The sequence below is a fragment of the Triplophysa rosa genome, linkage group LG16 (genome assembly GCF_024868665.1).
Source record: "Triplophysa rosa linkage group LG16, Trosa_1v2, whole genome shotgun sequence".
Classification (NCBI taxonomy): Eukaryota; Metazoa; Chordata; class Actinopteri; order Cypriniformes; family Nemacheilidae; genus Triplophysa; species Triplophysa rosa.
This window is the reverse complement of record NC_079905.1, coordinates 7,647,825-7,664,263: the sequence shown is the minus strand read 5'-3', so window position 1 is coordinate 7,664,263 and position 16,439 is coordinate 7,647,825. Positions and strand designations below refer to the sequence as shown.

The following is a 16,439-nucleotide window of genomic DNA, read 5'->3' as shown; positions in this document are numbered from 1 at the left end:
TATTATTCAATATATTGTAATACTGTATTATATTTAAAAATGTATTATTCCATATTATTCTACATTTTCAAATATGTATTTAATTATTTAATATATTGACGGTTAATATACTTCTTTTTGCGTTAGAAAGTCTATTATTCTTTACCAATACCACCGGAGTACATTAAATCAGACATGTCAATCTGATTGTTGTACATACAAACATCATTATGGTCTGGTTTCCACAATGTCAAAAATGTGTATTCCATCAAACCGTGACAGGGATCTGAATGAGAGAAGTGCTGGGACCAAGCTTCATCCCTGTAATCCCACATGAGAACCAATAAAAATTAATAAATGCACAAGTAATCTGCAGTGCTAAAACCATGTGTAAACACACCAAGCATTAATCCCAATTCTTCCCATATTACAGTCCCTTTAAGAGATTCAGGTGAAGACATTTTTCTGTCTAATTATTACCTACAGACAAACAGACAAATTAAAAAAGCACAACAGCAACATTAGGCCACAATGTTTATTCAGTAGTGTTGTTTTAACGTATAGGTACAATACTGTCTGCTTTTTGTACAACTAAAAAGAAGATTACCATTTCAGTCTGCTGTGCTTACACAATACGATCACTCTCGGTACGATCAATACGTACACATCGCCTCCAACCAAGACAGACATTTGCACATTTCCAAATGGTAGGCACTTTGAAGGTTTAAAACATTTGTGAATATACATTTATATATAATTCTATATAGATTTTTTCCCATACATGAATGAGTAATTGGACTCAATGGTCTACTCGAAATGAAAACAAAAACTAACAGCTAAAATTGAAACAAACACTCAAATGTGGCCAAAGGAACACGCAGCAATGTGAAAATTAAATGTGTCTTTGGGTTCGCCTATGGTTTCTCAATACCTTGATGTGTTTAGCTCTAGCTTCTGGGTCTGTACAGTCACTTAAGGGTGTTGGTCACAGTCGGGTACATTGAGAGAAACAAGAGGGCAAGTAAGGAAAGATACAGAGGGAAATGGAGCAGAAGCAGATTCGCCATACCTCTAATGGCAACTGCACAGCTATTATATTGATCCTTAAGAGAACATGGCAGCACTTGTGTAATCGTATTAATCTGTAGGGGACGTTACTGGCCTTCTTAAAAAGTTTAGATGAGCACCATCAGCACCAAATGTATCGACGACTGGATAATCAACTGCTGAACAGATTCATTCAACTGACACGGGATATAAGTTAACCGATTTCAATATCATTTGTCAATTCTAAGCAATAATTCCCCAGTGGTCATTCTACGTCAAAGAGCGGCTCCCTGTAACAGTAAAAAACAGATCACTGGAGTGATCACTGTCTCGGCCTTTCGTCACTAAAACATCGGAACAGCGCACTGATCAAAGGTACATCCACGTGTCTGAGGGCATGCAGGCCATGTCAGTGGCCTAAGAGTCAACTCATCCTCTTATCACGAACACAGAGTAAAAGATGGAAGGCTCCTGGCTCGTCAATTTAATAGATCAGGTCAGGACAGGTTTAGAGAACCGGTTTATGGGAGGGTTCACATGGCACTGGTCATTTTAACCCACAGATGCTGTAAGGCTCCAGTGTTGCCGAAACCTCAAATCAAACAATTTAACGTGGTTTTAACGCTTCTAGTACCGAGCTTTACCCTAAACTGTGACGAACTGAACGCAAAGCAAAACGTTGCTCCAAATCATACATGTAAACGAGACGTTCTGAAATAAAAAATAAACGTTGGAACCTACCGGGAAAACATTTACATTGACTCATTAAGAGTTCAATTTAAAGACTGAAAACTATAGAAAGGCATTTTTCATCATTCGAGAAAAAGATAAATTAATGAAATACATTTTTATGATCAACATGCTAAGACGAAAACAAATAAAGATGAGAAATTAAAACAGGACTGATACAGAACAATTATATTCAATTATTCCACTTAATTTTTTTACAAATACATACTGCTACAGTTAAAAAGTAGTCAGCGACTAAAAACAGCTCCTTTGACAGAAGACGGATGCGAATATCCTCGCCGTTTTACAGATTGTGTTTTTTGTCTTTTCAGCCTTTTCAAATACACAGAAAATTATGTTTAAATACAGAGGGATTTGCCATAAAATAAGCAACGGTTTCTTTTTTCATAAAGAAAAAAAGAGAAAAGAGAAGATCTTAATAACAATACTCTACGCAAAAGCTTTCCTTTATGTTATTTTTTTCCCCAATCACATACGGTTTTTACTTGGGACAAGTTTGTCGTAGTCACTGATGTTAGACCGTCACTCTGGTTGATTAAGCTCGGTTTTGTGAGTGAGTCTATGCGTAAAACTCCTTGGTGGGGGCTTTCTGATAAGCCGCTCCAGAGGGCTTCCTCTCTCCCAGATCGTAGCTGCCTTCGTCCTTCTTTCTCATGCGGTACACCAGGAGGAGGATGAGGAAGATGGCAAAGAGGAAGCCGATAACTCCGCCCGCGATGACAGCTGAAATAGAGGATTCGGGGAGTGTTAATGAGTCCATTTATTTCAATTAAGTTAAGTAGACACCAACCAACCAGCTGATACTTGCAGCACATGTAGATGTATCACCCCCGCTGGGCTACGTGACTAAAGCGGCGTCTGGGATTCTACGGCTCATGAAAAGCAGAACCCTGCACTGCTTAGCTTGTATACGGTAATTGGAAAATTAAATAAGGAACAAGTGAATACTGCTGCAGGGTCATTGGGTAAGAGGAAGCGTGTCGATCCAAAACAGGAAAAGAGTCGTATTTTCTCATTGTGGTTGTGTCTAGGTTCGACAGGATATTAAACAGACGAGCTGTGAGCAAAAATCAGTATGATGTTTTGCATCTTTGTTAAGAAAGCGGATTAAAGGAGCATTCTGGTTAAAAATGTGAACTCGAAATGCTCCCAGCATGGGCTGCAAGTCAAGTTTATGAAGTTCACACTGCGGAACCATGAATTATAAATAAGAATTCCTCGGTGACACCTTCAAATGATCGAAGCTGAATTATTATGAAAATCTATTCTAAACATCTGTCGTTGTTTCCCTGGACTGTGTCCAAACCGAAGCGTTTTACGAAGAGATGGACTAATACAATTAATTAAACCTAACACGTTCAACGTACCTGCCAAAACCTCTGTCCTCTGGAAGAGATTTTCAGACTGGACGTCCTGTGGATCCAAGGGGGATTTAGGGAGGCTGGTGGTGCTTGTGGTTGGGTTTCTGCGCGAGTCCTCTGTGGGAAGCACTGGAGACTGAGAGATTTAAAGAGAGTATGTGGTGCAATAAGTGAAAGATTGGAGTTACGGTTGTCATGTTACATATCGCTGCTGTCTCTCTGAAACCTCGTATCTCCATATTTTGTGAATTTTTGCTATAAATCATTATTATTAGTCACTCTCTATTTTGTCACTGGGTTTTGAAAATATCTAATTATTAAAACGATTTGACAACACAATGTTTAATCATTCAAAAAGTACAGTATTTTTTCCATTTCCTGAAAAACAGTGAATTTGGACATCCGAGGTTTTGGAAGGACAGCGACGAAATTCATCTATAACAGTCAAGTATGTTATAATTAAACAAATGAATCAATATTGAATTCAAGGATAGATGGTCAACAGGATAAAATGTGTTTTGGAGGCTGGTGTGTTACAAACAAGATCTCCTTGGTCAACCAACTGCATCAAAAAAAGTTTGACCAGTACCAGACCAGTCTAAAAATTCTAATTAGTTTTTTCTCATCATGGCTTTTTTCTCTTCATGGTATGACCCACGGTTCCACTCACGATTGACATCACAACACACCTCTATCCTAACACGTTTATTTGTATCTTTGGGGACGTCGCTTGGTGTAGATATCTCCACTTTCGGTGTGAAGTCTTTGGTGGAATCCTGTGTGGGCTTCGCTTTAGGCACGATGAACAATCTGTTTACTGTGACAGGTTCCTCGACCTCTTCACCAGCTCCTAAAAGACAATTCAAAAGCACAACAACCGATTGTTGCATTACAATGTGTTCCATTATTATTCAGTCATTGTAATGCGCTCCATACAAAGCCAAATATAGATTAAGTTTGAGTTTTAACATTATAAACATTTCTCGTGTATTCTCTTTAAATTCCTTAGAAATAAAAAAAACAAAAAATAAGAATTTGTGACCTTGGAATTTGATATGTATAAATTAAAGTATAACTTAAATGAGATCTCAGAAAATCTCAGCACGTTTGAAAAGAAATAATGTTTTTAAGAAAACGATCTATGAGCCATACGACGGAAGCAAAGCTCTCCACATGATCTCATTGTTCTCTAGGAGAGGCAACGGCACTGTTCGTACAAAGATCTCATATATGATTTTTCTTGTCTATAGAGAGGTAATACCTGATCCCGATCCCGAGCTGAAGTCGTCATCATCTTCAGGGAAACCTGATCCCGCCTCGTCCAAGTATAAGTCATCAGTCGAGGAGGGGGATTTGGCCGCTGCCACCGCTATCTGCAGAGGCGACAGTTAACGCAGAGTCATAAAAATGGAGATTAAGATAATACGGTGTTTCTGCCCTCATTGTCTCTCACATATTGCTCAAACCCCTCAACTCCAAAAACACCCAAGGCTATAAAATAGATTTTTTTCCCAGTAATGCTTTGAAAGTAGCACACTGCCCATCTTGATGAACGAGTGGACACTTTCAACTCCCTGCTGAAATATGGAAGTCAATATTTTCTGCCTTAACTTGTATTATACACAGCCTAACCCTGTCATCAAACACTCTGAACGGATACAGGCCCAGCAGCTATAAGAACTATTTTCTCCATAACCGAGCATTCAGAATGACCCGCAAGCTCAGCTGTTTCTGAAGAACCATATTATGATCATCAACATTTTATAACGCAGCAAGAAGTTCACTTTCCATTAGATTGCTCTTTAATCTAACACCAACCGTGCCCTTTTCCATCCTCAGCTAATTGTATCATTTACTTACCCTCATTTTAAACCTGTATGACTTTCTTTTGAAGAACACAAAAGATATTTTGAAGAATGTTGATAACCAAACCGGGCGGTAACCGTTCACTTCTATTATATAGACACAAAACCAATGCAAGTCAATGGGTACCAATATTTTGTGTTCTGCAGAAGAAAGAAAGTCAAATAGGTTTGAAATGACATGAGGGTGAGTAAATGATGACAGAATTTTCATTTTTGGATGCACTATCCCTTTAACATCTGTCTTGCTTATCCATGCAAGACCAGCAATCTATTGCATGTCTATTTTCAATGTGTTTTCCTATCTTGTCTCTTGTCTAAAAATTCTGTCATCATTTACTCACCCTCTTGTCTTTCCAAATCTTTATGCCTTTTTTTCTTCTGAAAAACACAAAAGATTTTTTGAAGAATGTTGGTAATCAAACAACACTCGCCCCCATTGACTTCTTCTGTGGATACAAAAGAAGGTCTTGCGTCCATACAATGGATGTCATATACTGGTTTTGAACAGCATGAGGGTTGAATAAATTAGAATTTTCATTTCTTTTCATTTTTATTGATATTTTTTGGGTGAATTATACCTTTCAATACTTGATTACTACATTCGATGTATAATATGGAAATAAAACTGTGTATCCTGTTTTTTTTTTCTTTTTGCTGGCTCTGTCCAAGTAACAGATTGCTTCAAAATTGTCAAAATCTATAATTTGACAGCAGCATCCCTGATTGTTTTACATTAGTGGCTAGTTTTGATAACTGATCGGGATAAACGCTGTGCACAGAGATGCTCTCCACACAGTTATGACTTAACTATATCAAGATTTTTGTGGTAGTGCTAATCATGTTCCTTTGTGTTATTTGTTGGTCTTTGTAGAGCGGTGTGCCGGCCCCATGGCAACCAGCATTCAGGACTAGGGCAACTGTGCCCGTGTTGGGCTCTCCATACTGATGCGACTTAGAGGAAGGGCCATAATGTGGTCCCCTATAAATCACGCTTAAGGGCCTGAGAGTGTAGTACAGAGTCTGCTGCACAGGTATTGGTATCTTTGTTCTCACTGTTCTCAGCTGATACAGCCACAGTCGATGAACGTGGATTGACTTTTGTATTTCTCTGGGTGGGTGGACAGAGGAAAGAACGGAACGAGGTTGCAAAGAAAATAGTTTTCTGTCTCCCCTTTGTCCTCAGGTGGACTGCTTTATCTTGTTTTTTTTTTGCCTTGTCTATTTGCAAGCTGTCACTAATGATAGCACTACCAACATGACCTCTTCAATTGTACAAACTTGTTACGGTGGATATGTATAGTATATATAGACTCTTAAAAAAAGATGCTTCAAAAGGTTCTTTGATACCATAGTAAAAACCTTTTGGTTCCATAAAGAACCTTTAACATCTGAAGAACCTTTCTGTTTCAAAAAAGGTTCTTTGTGGCGAAAAAAGGTTCTTCAGATTATAAAAAATTAAGAAAGAGATGGTTCTTTAAAGAACTTTTGACTAAATGGTTCTTTGTGGAACCAAAAATGGTTCTTCTATGGCATCGCTGTGAAGAACCTTTTAAGCCCCTTTATTTTTAAGAGTGTATGTACATCTGTGTGTGTGTGTGTGTGTGTGTGCGAGACCAAGTATCTTTAAAAAGAGCCAAAGCAGCATCCTACAAAGAAGCAGAGGGGATGGTCAATGGACACAATGATGAAACGGAACAATAACCAACTCATTGAAAAGAAGCAGTGACTCCTCAAAGAAACAGCACCCAAGCCGAAGTCCTGATCAAAGGAGGAATTTGTTCAAAGCAACTTTATCTTAACCTCTCTACCCGGGTCTGCTATTCTCTCAGCGGAGAGCTTCTCTCGCCTGCCCACACAACACCGTTGTTGATTCGGTAGAATTCTGCCAATTGAAATGCAAAGTACAAAAGACACAATTATCAGGGCCACACACACACACACACACACACATGCAAACACTGGCGCGCCAGCTATGCTCAATATCTCCAGTCAATACTCTTTGTCAATGGGCTTTTTAGTCACAGCTCTGTGATGCGGCGTCTAATGTGTCTTTATGTGGTGCTACAGACAATAAACAGCCCACGGTACTTTAAAGATGCTTCAGAAAAGCTTTTCAAAGGATATATTTTACCTGAACAAGTGCTCTTGAACGATTAGCAATTTTCTACATGGATTACAAAAAGGATCAACAAGACTCTTTACTAAAGTGCTTCTTTGCATTTAAAATATGTGTTAATAGTCTACAATCAGCATAAAGATGTTTAACATATACCTCACGATGGTTACTTTAGAACCCTAACCAAAAGTATTAAACCTGTACTGTGAGGTATATATGTGATCTCAAATCATGTCTTGTTGGAGAAAGATGTGCTGTTACTTTTAGCAATGAGATTTATCATATTTTGTGTGGCAGATACAACAGGTGAGACAAATCACACAGACATGCATTCAGGAATGCAGAGAGCAGAATGAAGCAATTGCAACCAACAACAACACGCTAACAAACTGCATAACAAAATGGGTGACAGAGCATTGCTATGCAACATTCCACAAAAATTAAATTAGTAAACTAGACAGAACGTTAATGCCCTGGCAGTGGCAGATAGCTTTGGTTTTACACTTAATTTGATTACATTAATGTTTAAATTGAGATTTACAAGAAATATTTTAAGTTAAAATTGTTTATGCTACTATGTAAAGGAAATACTGTAAAAAAAGCACACTATTTGTTTAAACCAAATCTTATTGCACTTTTGTTCATATAGCAGTACTTTTAAAATAAAAGATCACAATACATTACTTTTAAATTCATTATTGAACCTTATGCTTAACAATGCGATTAATCGCAATTAATCACAGAAAAGTCATGAAATTAATCGCGATTAAAAAATGATCGTTGCCCAGCACTAATAATAATCAATAATGAATTACATGATATAATTATATATTTTTATTGTTCATTACTCTCTGCAGCAAACAGAAAACATAGCATTGCAATTTGTAATGCATCTTTATAAGAATTTTATTGTTGTCAATGTTCATCCCTAACTTGATAACTTTGGCTTGTAATGTATTGCTTGTTAAGCCCTTCTACATTTTTCCTCCGAAAAAAAAGTTCATTGTACCAAAAGTACATTTGACAACACAGATCTTGAATCTTGAATTAGAACAACGATGAATACCTTCTACCACACGCACGTTACCACAAGCACATCTTTACACAGTAAAATATATGTAGCTGCCTTTCTGTCTGGCAACAATCATATTTAAGGCCCTTCGAATCAAAAAGTCCCACAAAAACTCTTACCACCATTACTGTTCAGTATGTTAACAAGTGCAAATAAGTTCACATCTTAAGGACACAAACTAGGGGTCGATTAAGGTCCTAACGAGCACTGGAAAGTGTCCTACTCAGCCAGTGAGTCACAGTAACAAGGGGCCACCAGTTTGTGGCCCCCATTACGAAACAGTCACAGCCTTTACTCTTGTGCATCTCTAATGAACAGGCAACCAGCAGGAGGCTGTTCCGTTTCCATAGTGAGCCAGAGTACGAAAGACAGAAGACGGCAAACCTTAAAAGGACGAGAGAGAAGACAAGTGACGGTGAGCGAAAGGATAAAGAAGGACACAGAAAGAGGGACACTGGGGAGAGAAAGATTACGGCTGCTACATACAATCTGCTACCTTCGGGTCACTTTGCTAAAAGCCCATCAAACTGCATGGCCGTGCCTAGCAACCTTTGAAAGGCAAGAAAGGGTCCCTCTGTCCGCCATACGCTTTAAGCAATGTTATTGTTAAAGCAGGTAGGGCAAATGGAGGGAAGGACAAAGATGGCCGACTGGTACGTTTTATGCTGCCAGGTCATGCCCCACTGCATGGCAGCTTTTGCTATTCTTAAAAAACCGAGGATTAGGCATATATCTTAAAAGCAGTGCGAGTGCATGTGTGTGCATTTATATACTTTAGTGCTTTGTGGCTTACTCATGCGGATATGCTAGTTTAGTATACTGATGTCTATGGACGTATTACAGTAAAACAAAAATTTGCGAAGTGAGAGAAATACTTTACTACTGCTCTACTACTTTGTTACTTTTAACCCCAAAAGTGCTTAAGCATGTTCTATACCAGGAGTCTTCATCTAAAATCGCTTGAGGTCCAGTAAACGAACCCTCATTACCAGCCGAGGTCCGGACAATTAAATACCTAAAAACATGAATTGATGGTTTTTGGCAGATCAAAGAAATATATACATGGCAGATCAAAGAAATATATACACGTTTTTTTTTTATATCTATACGAAGGCATAACAATTTCTGACAACAATATAATGAAGGAAAATGTGCAAAATGCCCCAATCTCTAAACCTGCACTGAACATATATTAATTTCAACATTAACAACTTTAAAAGAAAACTAAAGTGTTTTTTTTCTGCTGAACTGAGATTAACAAATAGCAGCATCAATTGAGACTGATCATCCTCTGATAACATTTCAGCTCTTCTGGTGGCTGTTGCAGCTGAAAGGGGGGTTTGTTTAATATTTTCTTTTAGTTCATGTTTTTATTTTCCTTCTAAAAGTGTTTCACACGCAGCCTCCATGCACTCTTTTACTATTTCCCCATCAGTAAAGGGCTTGTTATGTTTTCCTAAGATCCACTGTATTCTTAGGGAACATTCATATGCTCGTTGTTGGGCGGTAAGTGAGGGAGGGAGGACCCGTGTAGATCGCTACTACTGGGCTTTGAGCTAATCTATTTTCCGTGTCCTTACCTCGGACTGCTGCGGATAAGTTTTCAAAGTGTCTACGTCTAGTTTCATAATGCCGTTTAAGGTTTCCAATTTTGATAACCGCAACAGACTCCGAGCAAATGAGACAAACCAGCCTCGTGCATTTATCGATGCAGGAAGAATAAATTCATCTCGGAAAACATGGTTTTCAGTGTCAACTTTTCTAACTTCTGAAAAGGACACTGACAGTTTTTCAGTCACTGACAGTTACATCTGTCTGCGCGCTGTGCAGCAAGTCTGTTGCGGCTCTCTTCACTCGTCGACGTCTGAACATAGCAACAGTGTGCAAATGTTAACTGTCCGTAAACTGCTACTGAGCGGACCTTGATGTGCCTGGTATAAATTTGATTGCATTAGAAAATAATGTTAGGCGTTCATTTATTTATGATGTCAAAAGGCTTTGAGGTCCGGATGGACGCATCTCGCCGGAGTCCGCTAGTTGGTGACCCCTGTTCTATACAAACTGTGAGGAACGGATCTATACCACAATCAATACAGATATCTTATCCTCTACTTAGACCCCCCCAAGCACCATCAGTCAGCAAGGTGTGTATCTGGGAAGATTAATCAGGATTAAAAAAGACATGGACACCCCAAGCGGAGTAACAACAGCAAAGTGTAAAAGTTTGTGATGGAGAATTGGGATGTGTTTATTTATACCAAATACCCAGAAGACAAATAAACTAAGTACTTTGGTACTCAGTGTATTGCTCAATTGTTTATTTGTTGCTCCATGTAGACAAACACAGCACATGTCATGTTTTTGGACGGATTGTAGCGATAAAAAACGCAACAGCAAGCAATATTAAAAAATCCATCTCGAGATCCCAGCATTCTATTCGATTACATTTCACGCTGTTATTGAATCTGAGAAGAGGTCAGGTTGAGCACTGGTTGAGAAACTGCGCACAGCTGCTATCCAAAATCTAGCCAATTGGACCAAAAGGAAAAAAAATCACAGAAATTTAAATGAAAGCCACAAAATTGGTATCGTTTGATGTTGCCTTCATCACTGATGACATTTCTAAGTAGTTTGGTAACAATTTCGGATTTGATTTGGAAACAATAGTCCTCTGTTTCATCTTCTGAGTCACAAGCAATCCATTCTCCACACACTGAACGGTTGTTCAAGTCGCATCAACACAAAACCAGACGTAATCTGGAAGTTGAATAATAGTAGTATAATTTAAAAAGTCAACTATGCTTCAGAGCTCATTTGCTGTGGAAATGCTGCACTTGCACAATGAAAGAAGACTTATGAATCTGTGTTCTCCTAGGCCCAAGTTTTTATTGCTCTCCTAAGGTTCATAATCAGGAACTAATTCAGGAAAATGAGATGAGGAAAACGACGGGGAGCTTCTCCAGGAAGTGGACACCAATCAAAGTCAAGCCCAAACCAGACCGGGCCTGGAACACGTCCAGGGGGTGACATCATTCATGGGCTGCGAGGAGACTAATCTACAAACCAGAATCTCCTCATCGGTCCTGTGAGACACAAGAGACCTTTCCTCTTTCTCTGCGGGGCGGGCTAAGAAATGCTTTGAAGCTGACTTTGACTGATCAAGGGATAGCACGCTAATGTTGAGCTACATAAACGTCTAGAACTTTGAAGGAAGTGCTTATTGAGTACTAATCCTCAGCATAGCACAACACAGTGAGGAATCAACCGTACGGACCTCCAACATACAAGCCCCCACAGTTTTGTGCTCCAGAGGTGACTATATCAATCACAAAGAAATCCCACAAAGAACCTCTCTGCTGATTCTTTCCAGGCTCTCCATTCACATAACGGCGAGGTTTGTAGTCTTTTGTACAATAATTCAAGGCCTCTCTTTAAACGGAATCCAAAAGTAAAGCATTTTTCAAATCTGAATTGAATACAGAGGCATCTGACAGAAATAAAATGTAGGTAAATGTAAAAGAAAGGAACTGACGTTGGATTAGCATCTTTGGACTTTGCTCGCAGATGTTTTTTCCACAATTCTGGTTTGCCTAGCGCTCTCATAGCCAAAAAAACTAGTGAAAGCATGCTGGGAAGGGAAGCAAGTGCACTGGCCCAGCACACATTAATACCCTCTCAGATTCCAAAACAAACGGCTGTCTGACATAAGCGAGCCGGCGCCACATTCCTGGGCTTGTGCCCCGTGTATGGATAAAAAGGGTCTCTTTCCCATAGCTGCAGGGGCAACAACTTTTGCAACAACAACAAAAGAAACATATTACCACTTATTCATATAAAATGTAAGCGTATACTGAAGACTACACAGATGAACAAATCTTACTTCATTTTCTTGCTTTTAAAAAGAGGTAAAATTATACCAAAAAAGGTACAGCTCCGTACGGAGGACACAAACTTTGCAAGCACATACATACTTGCCAACCTTTTCCTCTGTATCCTGGCCGTCCAGCTCATAAGGGCCTGGACTGCCAGCACGAAAAGATGCCAGCCTATGAAATGGAGCAGGGGCGTAAATACCGATCCTGTGCTAGGGTTAATAAAAGTGGACAATCTGATGAATGCTATGAATTGCCATTGTTTATATCAACACTTTCATAAGACTGTATCATAATTATATATATTTTAAAAAGCCTGCTTTTCATTCATCCGCTTTATAGACAGTGAATGAACCCCCCCAAAAAACGAAAATATGCTTTGATGACTAAGAGAAAAAACAAAAGCAGTGCAGATAAAAAGGTATAAAAACATGGTTGTCACTATACCAAAATTTCATATTCATACCATAAGTGGAATGTCCCAATTTTCGATACTGCAGCAAAAACTGGTATGTTCCTGAACTTAATTTAAAAAGTAAAATATTAAAACAACGTAAAATTAAACCAGTAGCATGTACATCCAGGCATTTCTAAATAAACATTTTTGTGTAACTATTAGTAAACAGTCAGAAATAAACTAAAAAGCAGCGAGCGGTTTCTCTTTTTCTTGTCAATACTGTTCTTTGAATCATTTTTAGTGATACAGCAAACAAGTTAACATTTATATTTAATATTTTGACACAAATCTGATTCTTTTATCCCACCGGTTTACATCTACGTTTATGCCTCAGCATCGCATGTTGCAGTGTAACAACATCCTTTCATATATTTGCATATTGAAAACAAGTCATCAAATGAATCACTGTAAACAATCCATTTCAGATATGAGAATAAAATTATATTTCCTCCAGATGAATCATACTGTACCTATGACTTCCTGTCTTGCTCCCATGTGAGGAAAAACATCAATTTTATAGTTTCCAGGCTGACAGACACAGGCTGACAACCTGCCCAGAGGTGTAAAGGCTCTAGATTTGTATCTATCCAAACTGAGATGTCAATAACAATAATTACATTCACTGCAAGGTCAAAACAACTTGTTTTTACCTGTGCAAATATTGAAGTCACCGATTTTCACATCCATTCTACAGTAGAAATGCCAACATTTCACAAGCCTTACTCGGCGGTTGCCAAGGGACCTTCCTAATGATGAACTCAAACTGCTTCTTCAACACGCATCTGACCTTTTACAATAGTGGTGTTATTTCTCAAGGTTTCTCGTGGCTCTCTGGTGGATGGCGCTTGCACTGTGATTTTTAGACCCAGTTAAACATGCTTTTGATAGTTCTTAAAAATCCTTGTTTTTTTTTTAAGCCGGAAAACGTTATATGCTGAGAAACTGGCTTGAAGTTTTGAATAAAGATGAAATAAGTTAAATATCTGAAACAGTGCGGCAGGTCTGTCCCCTCCGGTTAGAGAAGAAACAAGATAGTTTTGTAAAGCTCAGAGGGATTTGATTTCATATTTGATTTGATAAAACACCTCTCATGCAGCTGCATTCCTTTCTAGGATGACGGATGAATACAAATCAGGTATCAGTGACTGATGGGGGAGAATAATTATTATATAATCTTATGCTTCCAGGAGAAAGGATACATTTTACATTTTTTTACCCTATTTTATACCCTTTGAAGTTTAATACCAGTGTTTTCTGTAACAGACTATTTTTTTTGGTTTCTAAAATTCTGTCAAAATATTAAAGTGATAGTTCACCCCCCCCCAAAAAGGAATGATGTTGCCATTTCCTCACCCTCTTGTCATTTCAAACCTGAATGACTTTCTTTCTTCAGCAGAACACAAAAAAAATATTTTAAAGAATGTTGGTAACCAAACAGCGCTGTCATTCACTTCAACTGTATGGACACAAAACCAACGTAAGTGAATGGGTTAACAACATTCTTCAAAATATCTTCTCGTGTGTTCTGCAGAAGAAGGAAAGTCATATAGGTATGAAATGACAAGAGGGTAAGTAGATGATGACAGAATTTTCATTTTTGGGTGAACTATCATTTTAATGAAACTACTTAACAGCAGGTGTGCATATAAAAGTGAAAAACGAATATAATATTACACATTTTGCATATTTCTGTGAAGTGCTTAATATGGTTAAGCATGGCTCTGCAATACCTTGAGATCTTCTTTATTATTTAAAGTTCATTTTAAATAACTATTTTGCAAGCTATCCTAAATACACAAGCACTTGATAAGGCAAAGCAACCACAATGCTGATCTCTGATAAGTATAACTCATCAAACAGAAGAACTTTGTACACATTTCACCAAGAAGAAAATCACATCATTGATTTAGGAGCACAAAATACGCCCTGAGCAGGGCATAAATCAGTAACCTCATTATGGGGATAAACAACTTTATCTTGGAGATACAGCAATACAATAATACGGGTACCCAGGAGACACTTTAATATCCTTTTAAAGACATGGCAAGAAAAGAGATGGCTTCAAATCCTGATGTTTTAGAGATCTTTGTTATTTTTTTTCTAAACTGTCTGAATAAAACAACTACTAAGAATACCAGATAGCTGTTAACAACACATTTAACAAACGTAACAATTTAATATTGTTCTAAAAAAGATCTGGAACATTTAGCATTGAATGCTACTAAATAGTTTCGATTGACAGTCCTACTTATAATGCAACGCAGCTTCTGCTATGCTCCCAGAACAAACGTTTAACCTCAACATGACAGACTTCTTTAAGGTCTTGTAACATCTCAGGCCCGCACTGACGCAGAAAAGAATCTGCCAAGACAGGAAATGAAAGCGCAGTGCAGCGCTCTGACAGGTTCTCTCACAGGAGCCCACAGAACATGCTGTGCGAGAATCAAGGTGAATGTTTTAAGAAACAGATGCTTCTGCCATGTACAGGTTCCATTTTAAAAGCTCCTGAGAGAGAATAACGGATAAACGGCATTAGTCAGGTGTGAAAAGAGCTGGACCGGGCCTGCTGCCGTGTTTAGTTTCGCTGCTCTGATTGAGTTTTAAAGACATGACTTCCTAAAGAAATAACATGGACTGGACATGCCGGATCTCTTAAGTGTGGTGAGGAACAAGACAGGCTGGAAGTCAATGGGCCTAGACACTAAACAGGTAAAGGTGTGTCATTTTTCCCAGAGTTAAAATACCATTGATACTTTGCTATGCAGAGACAGCTACAAGCAGTAGCTGAAGGTAGGTTGAAAATGCTCTAATAAAGCATCTCTCTTTGTCCTTGAGTAGCCCGTATTGTCCAACCAATGGCAAAGTGGGGGAGTATGAATCTTAATGATGATACTAGACGACTAGAAAGTATATACTGAACCCTTCAATGATATTCAAATCAAAAAAGTTCAGATGCATTCACAGGCTTCTGATACTAACAGTACAAAAATGCATCCCATCTCAAACACTTCACACGTTGATGCCTGCAGCAGCAAAGGAAAAGCGCATGTGGCCATAAATATGTAACAAGGGACAAGCACAAATGTTCCTGAGCAAACCTTCACTGGAGCTGCTGTTTCGTGTTGGCACAGCGTCATGAGAGGGCTGAACACAGCCTTTCAAGCCACAACGTGTCTGGCAAATCCCCCAGGTCTCGAGAAACACAGATTGTGTCTTGACAGGGACCCAGGGGGATAGCATCTCTCCAGCTTATGTGATCAGACTAAGCAGCATGCGGAAAAGCGGGGTCGAGAAATCACTTGTGTGTGCATCTAAATACACCAGCGACACGGGGTATGTGACCGCGACTCGCATGAAAACAGGTGTACGTATTTTCTCAGCTACAATCCAACACACTGGGGATCATAAAGCAAAACTCCAAGAAGCAAAATAAGCATTGTGAAGGTAATTCACTATGAATTGCACCAGATGATCAAGGCGGCATGTTTGCATAGAAAAGAATGGTAATAACGTAAATAATAAAATAATTAGCCTGCAATGTTATTCTAAAGAGATTCACTCAAAAAATGAAATTCTGTCATCGTTTTCTCACCCTCTTGTCATTTCAAACCTGTATGACTTTCTTCAAAATATCTTCTTTCGTGTTCTGCGGAAGAAAGAATGTTGGTAACCAAACAGCACTGGCACCCATTCACTTCTATTTTATGGACACAAAACCAATGCAAGTGAATGAGGCAAGTTAACAACATTCTTCAAAATGTTTGAAATTGTTTGAAATTACAAGAGTAATGTGACATAATTTTTACTTTTGGGTGAACTTTTCCTTATCACAAGGAATTTCTGGATTTTATGTACTTTTAGGTGAAATAATAATGCTGGGATTTGCGTTGAAATATCTTGTATATAGGTTGCACAACAAA

At 38.5% G+C, this 16,439-nt stretch overlaps 1 protein-coding gene across 1 annotated transcript in view; it reads right to left on the bottom strand.

Annotated features, from left to right (window-relative positions):
* Positions 1 to 500: 500 nt before the first annotated feature.
* The window catches only part of sdc2 (syndecan 2), a 34,373-nt gene continuing 18,434 nt past the window's right edge, over positions 501 to 16,439 (bottom strand). Inside the window, exons 2-5 of the mRNA XM_057355161.1 lie at positions 4,399 to 4,510; positions 3,827 to 3,987; positions 3,144 to 3,273; positions 501 to 2,499 (exon numbers count right to left, since the gene is read on the bottom strand). Of these exons, the coding sequence (XP_057211144.1) occupies positions 2,336 to 2,499; positions 3,144 to 3,273; positions 3,827 to 3,987; positions 4,399 to 4,510 (567 nt within the window). The 3' untranslated portion in view covers positions 501 to 2,335. The remainder of the gene's footprint in view (positions 2,500 to 3,143; positions 3,274 to 3,826; positions 3,988 to 4,398; positions 4,511 to 16,439) is intronic.